The 9,718-nt window shown below is 42.6% G+C and overlaps 1 protein-coding gene across 1 annotated transcript; it reads left to right on the top strand.

Annotated features, from left to right (window-relative positions):
- On the top strand, nucleotides 1-9,182 carry etfb (electron transfer flavoprotein subunit beta). Its single transcript, XM_083661338.1, has 7 exons — nucleotides 1-125; nucleotides 1,331-1,489; nucleotides 4,452-4,610; nucleotides 4,706-4,768; nucleotides 6,925-7,083; nucleotides 8,050-8,266; nucleotides 8,497-9,182. The coding sequence occupies exons 1-6, from the start codon at nucleotides 72-74 to the stop codon at nucleotides 8,218-8,220; spliced, it is 765 nt and encodes a 254-aa protein (XP_083517464.1). The 5' UTR covers nucleotides 1-71; the 3' UTR covers nucleotides 8,221-8,266; nucleotides 8,497-9,182.
- Nucleotides 9,183-9,718: the final 536 nt, after the last annotated feature.

Genomic DNA, 9,718 nt, shown 5'->3' with positions numbered 1-9,718 from the left:
ACTTCGCCTCCGTGAAGGTTCATTGCGGTGACCGTGTAGCTATCAAACCTTGAAGCAAACATTCAGCTACGATGTCAGGCCGTGTTCTTGTTGGAGTTAAACGTGTTATTGACTACGCAGTCAAGGTAATGGAAAACGATTCACTTGACATAACGCTAGACATGGTAACATAAATAACATCGCTTTGCTCTTCCTCTTGACTTGTGTTCTGCTAGCTAGCTAACGTTAGCTTGCTAACGGCAGTTGGCTATGGAACTGGAGCTGCCACATTTACTGACCAGACCGCATATTGACAGCTGTAGCAATTGATTGTAACTAACGTTAAACTCCCAAACGTCGACATTGCAGAAGGTGAACCATAGTGAATGCCAGCAGTTAACGCTAGTTGATTTGTGCGTGAAAATATTACACCATATTACAGTAAATACACACCCTGCAGTGCCACGACTTTAGGGTATGACCCCACGTTACCCTGCTAGCCGGGCGCTCATACAGTATGAGCGAGGAGCGCCCGGCTAGCAGGGTAACACCCCATCTAAATTGTGAGTAAAATGCCGTTTTATTTGTATATTTGATTAGGGAGGCCAGAACAAGACTCTCCACCTTCAACACAGCCAATAACATTATTGTCAGTCTCATCTCACTCCTGTCAATCTCTAGACGGAAACATTGATGATTAGAAGTACAACTTCGTGACCAGCAGCTGTTATTACATGTGTCACAGCAAGAACTCTCCTGCTTCAGCTGCCCCCAACAGGATCTGTGCAGTGGCAGGGCTTGAATATCTGCATTTCTGCACTGTAACTATATAACACAATATATGTGTCATATTGGAAACGTTCTCTGACCGTTTCCTTTATAGACTTCTTTTTGGGGATTCTCAGCATTGGGCTCCTCAGTGATGTTGCTCGCGCTTATTGCTAGAATACATCTCCAGATGTGAGAGCATACCTGCAGCATTATGGAGTACAGTTATGGTCCCATAAAACAGCTAGCTTCAAAACCAGACCTAGTTTCCAGATTACAAGTTTAAGAAAAATCTTGCCCACAGCACAACAATAATATAGCAGCACAGAGTAATAAGATCACAAAGACATGAGATAGCTCACCCACATATCTCATTGCCGTACAAAGCTAAAAAACCTCCTGTTGCCTTACGTAGATGTCTGTCTAGACTTTCAACTTTACACACTGTGTTGGCTTGCTGCCTGTGTGCAGCAGCCTCTGTGATCTCGCCCGACATTTCGTCTGGGAATCTGGGCTATCTGGGCCATTTTGTCGACTTGCACAGACTATAGTGACTTTGTCCCGCTGTCTTCTTCCTCCTCAGATTCGCGTGAAGACGGACCACAGCGGCGTGGTGACGGATGGTGTGAAACACTCAATGAACCCCTTCTGTGAGATCGCCATGGAGGAGGCAGTCAGGATGAAGGAGAAGAAGCTTATTAAGGAGGTGGTGGCTGTCAGCTGTGGGCCGCAGCAAGTACAGGTGCGTGTGATGGGACCGGGCCGTGCACCGGTGCCTTATTACCGATGTCCTCGGGTACTTCTGGGGCAATGTGTTAGAAGGTAGACTAATCATTTTGGGTTTTGGGGACAACTTTCAATTTGGAGAACTAGTTTTACTTAGACTTTCCCGTTCGTTGACAATTGCTAAGCTACATGCTTATTTTCTACGTATTGTCTACGTTTTTCAAATACACACTTTACACCACACTCATTGTAGTTACTGTCAATTCACATTCCTTCATATATACGTATTTAAAATACACACATCAGGGCTCCAGACTAACTTTTTACACTAGGTGCACCGGTGCACCTTACCAGCACATCATTTAGGTGCACCCACATTTTTCACCACGCCTTTTGGCACCGCAATAATACATTTTAAGCGTTACCTTCTTTGTGATTTGGTATACATATTGGCAAATTATTAAATGATACGCTCAAAGATTTTCATGTCAATAAATGTCTGTTAAAGTCACTATCACTAACTGAGTTAACACAGTGGGGATTGAGCCTATGGCCCACTGATGGAAGCCTTTGTATTTTAAGTATTGCAGTATTTATGAACTGGGTGTCTGTGATGTGATTATCACCTTACATTATGCTCCTAAGTTGAAAAAGCTAGGAGCACATTTAAGGACACAATGATGAATCTACCGTTCGCATGATGCACTATGAATTTCTTACCAGAATGACTCAATGCAGCTTATTGGCTATTGTCATTGAATTATCACTAACCATTTATTTAGTCATTGTGTCATTGTGTCATGTCATTGTCATTTCAGCCAACCTAACGTTAGTCAGAAGTCGTCTGCTGAAGCCGTAGCTTTGTCTCCCGTGTTCAAAACCACCATCTGACACATTTTAATTCCATTGTGACTCCGATTCCGGTACGAGTGAGTCTGGCCGGCCGGTCACACCAGTAATCTGGATGGCTGGCTGCAGACTGTCCTGTGTTGTACTAACGATAAGACTTCCAGTCGGATTTTCAAAGTAAAACGATTCTGCCCAAGTCTAAAGCACTCAGAAGCAATTGAAAACGTTTTATTTTTGCATTTCCCCTGTCTTTCTATGTGAGAGATTTAAATTGACAGCGCCGCACGCTGTGGCACAAGAGCAGGGTGAGAGAGAGAGAAAGACGCTACAAATTCCAAGGTGCACCAGTGCCTGTTATGAAAATATTTATACGCACTGGCAGATTTTTAAGGTGGGAAAATGTGTGTAAATACACACACTCTGGAGCCCTGCGCTTTATATACTTTGTGTATACCTTTCTTTTTTCTGTATGTGTGTACATTGAGAGCAAAGTTAACCGGAGCCCAATTCCTTGGATGTGTATTTTTATACTTGGCCAATAAAGCTTCTTCTGATTCTGATTCATAGGTTGTGGATGCTATTTGAATAGCCTATAACATTAGGCTGCTTTCACATATAAGCTGGTGGACTCGGTGCGATTCGGGAGGTGAAGTTGCAACATTGTTTCATTTTTCATTTGGTCTGGTTCGCTTTCACACAGCAATTTTCCCAAGCACCAAACTTTCTGAACAATGTCACGTGGTCGAAACAGTCACTCGTCTATTGGACAGAATATAGAGGGCAAATCTCTCCTCTTCTGCCTCCTTGCCTGCTGAGGGCTGACTGAACAACACAAGTGAATCCACCAAACACAACCCATAGAGAAACATCACCTTTATGCAATCTTGGGATTTCTGGTTTTACTTTGGTGTTAGTATCAAATAAATATTCTACAAGAATGCACCCAATATGAGCAGCAGATGAGGCAGCGAGCTGTTGGGTTCAACATCATTCTGCAGAGGAGATGAGCGAGGCAGCGTGGTGGAGCCGCAGTGTTTGTTTTGCTTCCTTCTACTGCCTTCTACTCATGATGCACTGCCTTTCCTATATTTGCTCTTGTGTTTGGTTCGGTTTGCTTTCACACCACAAACGAACCGCGCTACAGTTCACTTGCAAACAAACCGAGACCCACGTTTTCAAGCGGACCAGAGTTCGCTTGTTTGTTCCGCAACAGAGTTCGTTTGCGCTTTCACACCACCCCAAACGAAGCGCACTATCTGAGAAAATGAACTCTGGCGCGGTTAAAGTGGACCAAACAGCTTATATGTGAAAGCGACCTTACATTACATAAGGGCAAGGCAGGAGAGCAACTGTTGGGTGTGTGCTGCTGCTTTCGTCAGTTGGTAGGCAGTAGAACACGGGGTAAAGCCAATACGAGATCAGGTTGTTTGTAAACAAACGGCTTCTACAGCTTCTGGGCGCAACTGCCGTTCGTTTTAAACAGCAGTTCAATGTGAAACCATGCCCTCTTTTAACTTTAACTGCTCCTTCATACTTCAAGCTAGACACTCCATTTAAACTTTAAAGGTCCTATCTGTAAGTTTGGCCGGAAAATAAATGTTCACAAAGTGTTTCTATTACCAATGAGTGAGTCATGTTTGGTAGCCTATCCGGGAGAGCTGGAATGAAACAGTCTCACAAAGCACTCGTGTTAGCCAGCTGCGCACCAAAACACACATGAAAACTATTATCTCCTCATATATACTGTATCATACGAGTGTCGGCAACAAGTGCGAGCGATTGATTCATTGATTGATTCGCCCGACGTTAGGCTGTCAATTTACCTCCGCTAAATTGACGACTGCATTTCATTCCAGAGTCACGTTTGGTAGCCTATACGGGAGAGCCAGAATGAAACAGTCTCAGGAAGCACTCATGTTAGCCGGCTACACACAGTTTTAATATTACATGACGACTATTTTTATTTGAGAATCAGGTTCTGAAAAAACAACAACAGATTAGTTAACCACGTTTACTCCCACGTTTCATTGTGGAGTCACAGTTCCCCCCTGTCCCCACAAGTGTCTGTAAAATTGTTATCCAAATTCCAAGTCTTTTGCCCTTATAGGCCTTATGTGACCTCCATGCAGGAGACCATCCGCACGGCCCTGGCCATGGGGGCAGACCGTGGCATCCACGTGGAAGTGTCTGGGAAGGACTACGACACATTGGGCCCCCTGCAGGTCTCCAAGATCATGGCTGCTCTGGCCAAGAAGGAGGAGGCGCAACTCGTCATCCTCGGCAAACAGGTTAGAGGCAATTTCACCCTGGATCAATATCGGCCAATATCCACATTAAAATGGTCTACCATAACACAGTGCTATTCTATCATGGTTGTCCACAGGCCATTGATGATGACTGCAATCAGACTGGCCAGATGACCGCAGCCTTACTAGACTGGCCTCAGGTCAGTTTGAACTTTTATTTGGTCCTTGAATGAGCTTCCAACCTGTCCCAAAAATAGGCACAGCCAGTGTTGACCTTATTCTTATCTAAGATTTATAAATATGGCTAGGATTAAGTGTTTACTGACTGTCTTTACAAGACTGTTACAGTCAAATGTATGACATAGCAGTGTTGATTTAAGGCTATGCCCCTGTCCAGAGACCCTGTCCAGAGACCCTGTCCAGAGACCCTTATCAAGGTTGGGGGAGACTGGTTTGAGTCAGTCAGAGCCACAGTCCGCACATTCAGGCAGCAGGTCAAAGGCTGCTGCTGCTTAGGCAGTTGGGAAGTAATTACACTGGACAGCCAACAGATGGGGCACTTTGACTGAAAATAACTTGATTACATTCCAATGTTGGAGCACAAAATTGGCAAGCTAAGCAGCATATTTACAAGTTTACTGCCACTTCTGGTTATGGAATGCCTACTTTCTCATGTGTTAGGATGAGTCCTTTCTGTGCCATGGATTTATATTCTTAAACTGAGACTACAATTCAGATTGTCGTCACCTGGTCCAACCAGCAGATGAGGCATTTTGACGGCCTCATGACCTCAAATAACCTCATACTATTTTTCTGTCTCCTCATATAGAGTACCGCAGGAATGAGTCCTAAAGACACGGATGTTAGCACTTCCGGTTCCCTCGTCTCAGCCAATGGGATGTTAGCACTTCCGGTTCCCTCGTCTCAGCCAATGGGATGTTAGCACTTCCGGTTCCCTCGTCTCAGCCAATGGGATTTTTATTTGGGGATTTCAGTTAACCCATTGATACCTGATGCAGCATTTATGTGTATATCCCACATTTGTGTGTGTATTCCTTTAATACCTCGAACCGCGTCAACGCGGTCCGTGGTCTTAAAGGGATACACACACAAATGCTGCATCAGGTATCAATGGGCTAAATGCCTGAAATAAGGTCTGTGGTTAAAGTCGAGCTGAACCCAAAAATGACTTATCTTTTCTTTTAGTTCAAATACCTGGGTATGCAGTGCACCTATTTAATAATGTATGCAAAAAAAAAATCACAATTTTAGTTTTTCACACTTTTTCACATCAAAAGTAAATTTTTCAAGATTTCATTGATAACAGCAATCTACAGTTTGCTGACGTCACCTAGTACTATCAAATTTCTACCCCATTTCAACCAATCATATCACGACATGCAGCTGTCAATGAAATCTTCATTTCAGGATAATTCTCTCTTCCAAATGAAGTAGAAAATGGCGCCTAGTGCCTGTCATCTGGTAGAATTCCTTGCATGAAACATGAACAAAAAACAAAAACTATAATCTCTAAGAATGCAAAGAAATGTAACTGGCTCGTTAAAACGCGCATTCCAGGAATATCGTATTTATAGAAATAGCGTGAATGGCACGCGCATGAGAGCGTGGTAGTCAGGGGTCGCCCCTTGGAGATTCCAGGCAGGCGGGCAGCACCTATGCATCGGATTGTCCGCTCGCTCCGCACGAAGCAGCTGGCTGCCTGGTACTCTGCGGATCCCACTCGCGTAGCATGACAACAGGCTGAATCCCACTCGATTTGGGGGTGGAACACGCCAGGATTGGCCAATGCCAAAGCCAGTCCTCAGAATTGTCAAATCAAATCATCGACACGTATATGGTCCGCCTCTCAATTCGTTTTCAGTGTCCGACGCTCGCGCTAGTGCATTCCGTTCCGGTTCACGTCGACTTTAACAAAAGTTGATGAAACGGCAAACTTAATTCAGCAAGATAATCTACACAAGTGAAGATCACTTTTAAGACTTTTGAAGCATAAATGTGATTTCTTTTTAATCACGATTTTCAGAAAACGCTTCAAAAGTCATACAAGTGGTCCTCATTTGTGAAGATCATCTTGCTGAACATGAAGTTCGCCATTTCATAAACTTTTGTTAACCACAGACTTTATTTCAGGCATTTAACTGAAATCCCCATACAAAAATCCCATTGACTTTGGGACGAGGGAACCGCAAGTGCACTGACTTCTGGGTTGGCCGACAAAAGTACTTCATCCTTGCGGTACGCTATTGTGAGAAATGGTGAGGGAGAACATTTAGCCTGTCTATTCCAGATGGACTGTTTTATTGTTACTGCATCTTGACTGATATTCTTATTGCAGGGCACCTTTGCATCTGAGGTGACACTGGAAGGAGACAAGATGAAAGTGGTGAGGGAGATTGACGGCGGCCTGGAGACAATCAGGATCAACACGCCAGCAGTGTTGACCGCAGACCTTCGACTCAACACCCCCAGATATGCCACCCTGCCCAATATCATGGTATGGATTTGGGATTAGGAACATAAAAAAAGCAGGAAGTTGCAGTTGTATTCACAACTTGAAACTCTGGAAGAAAAAGATCCTGGATTGATCTAATCTAGGCCTTTTTTATATGATAATTAAAAAATATATATATAATTAATATACTGCAAAGTGCAACCTCATATTAGTGATATATATATATGTATATCAATCAATCAATCAATCAATCAATCAATCTTTATTAGCAGACACAAGGTCCAATAAAAACACACAGTAAAAAACAACAACAATACAACATCAAACAATTAAACAATTAACATCAGCACATCAAAAAATACTACAATAAGAGCCTGTACCAATGAGCCCAAGTGCTGGAGTGATACTTAATTGCACTAAGACTGGGCTGAGTCAGAAGCAAGATTATGATATTCTGAGAAACATTCAGACGACAAATAAACTTATAGGTCAGGTTTCTCAGTAGGGCATGAAAGGTATTGACCCCTACACCACAAAACATTTCACTGTTATATGTGCGTATGTGTGTATGTGTGTATATGTAGGCTATATATATATATATGCAATAAATCTCAAAGACTGACGTGATGTGCACTGTTTTTGGAAATATGACTCATATACAGTCTTTAAAAGTGTATGATTCAACTTTTGCCCATTGGTCTTGTAGTGTTTAAAAAAAAGCAAAACGAAAAAGGCAATAAATTGTAATGTCAAATCACAATACAGTGGTTGTAGATCACAATAATTTATGAATCATAATACAAATCAAGTTTATTTGTGTAGCCTTAATTCACACGCATGTCTCAGAGAGGGTTTCGAGGGAATCGAATCGAGAGATAGGCATATCGTCCCAGCCCTGGTAAACAATAACACTACTAAAAGCCAATAAAATGCACAATAAAAATGCTAAACATGAATGAATCATTACAAAATGCATACCATACCCTTCTCCATTTTCCTTCCTTTCAGAAAGCGAAGAAGAAGAAGATCGCCAAGGTGAAGCCTGCAGACCTGGGGGTGGACCTGACGTCGCGGGTGGAGGTGCTGAGAGTGGACGAGCCCCCACAGAGACAGGCAGGCGTGAAGGTGGAGACGGTGGACGACTTGGTGGCCAAGCTGAGAGAGGCAGGGAGGATATAGAGGCTTTCGGGAGCCTGAGCAGGGGAGCGCAGGGTTTAGCAGGAGGGTGAGTCTCGCTGTACATGCCAGCATTTCCACTGCAACCTTTAGTAGCAACACAGGGCTTTTTCAGTGTGAATTTCAGTACTTATCATGGTTTGAAAATGGCTCCTATTTGGATACTCTTATCATATCTGATTTATGAGTAAGCAATTTTGTTTGTTTTTAGGTAGGTATTAAGACCAGATTAAGTTTTAATGTGCTGACATGAAACATAATTCTCTTCTCTACCGGTAGGACTCTACTGAACAGCTGGACTGCATTAAGTGAGCAGACCCGGGGGACCAGCTTGTAGTGTACCCGCCTCATCCCTCTGTTTTGACACTGTGTGAGTCCCGTGGTTTTGCAGAGATGCATTTCCAGGAGAGGAGTACTGACACACTGCCTGCAGCAGCCCCGGTCACCCCCACAGAGAGAGTCCTGCCTTTTAGGTCTATTTTAATTTACATGGGTACATCTGCGATCTGTCTGTGAGTGTAGACAAGTTGGTATCTACACTATTTTATATATATATAGATATATAGATATAGATATGTATGTATGTATATATATATATATACACACATACATATTATGCAATAATCTAAAACCAACAACTTCCATTAATCATGCTGCTGTTTGTAAGGCACTGGTCACCTGTAGGTCACCTGTACGATGTATTTCAACTTGACTCAGCCGTTTCGCCATCTACACCTGTAGTCAAACATGTTAAAGGTGCAGTTTGTGTAAATGAGATGTGTAAATATGGACACAAACATTACGATGAGTATGTACTGTCTCCTGACTTGGCTTGTATAAAGTTTCTGTAATTATAACTGGGTTTCAGGTCTGCTTGACAGTGTCTTTCAGTATGAGCAAGGGGAAAGGATCATAAAGTTGACTTTTTACCACAAGCGCCTCTATTCTGTGTTGGTTGTACAGGATCATACCATGACAATAAAGCAAAGTCTTTTTCTAAATCTACCTATAGGGCTATTCATATTATTTTGGCATCTCTTTTTTTGGAACTCAGTGGCTGTCTTAAAATAAATTCAATTCAATTAATTTTATTTGTTTGATAGGGGACAGGTGTACATTAATGAACATTAAAAAAAAAATTAAATGCACGACAATTGCAGTCACAAGACTGATTTCCATTGTTAGTCCCCCTGCCAGATGATACAGGCTTAGAGTCCTGATAGGGGTAAAAAGTAACATAGTGCAACAAAAACATATTTAAAATGTAAACAATACAAATGTTTGCCACGAGTAAGAGACTGCATTAGTGGACAAATTCCCTGGATGAGATTGCTCCGTTCCTGTAACAGAGGACCTGGATCATGGTTGGAACATCATTGTGCCTCAGGAGTGAAGTTAGAATGGATAATGCCACATGCTGAAAATGACAGAAAAGTTGAATCTTATCCACTGTTAAAAGGGTGTGCTATTCAACATGTCTAGTTTGAGACAAGACACATTT

The sequence above is a fragment of the Poromitra crassiceps genome (assembly GCF_964638095.1).
Source record: "Poromitra crassiceps genome assembly, chromosome: 26".
In the NCBI taxonomy this organism is placed as follows: Eukaryota; Metazoa; Chordata; class Actinopteri; order Beryciformes; family Melamphaidae; genus Poromitra; species Poromitra crassiceps.
Note: the sequence above shows the minus strand (reverse complement) of the source record. Positions and strands in the feature narration are given on the sequence as shown.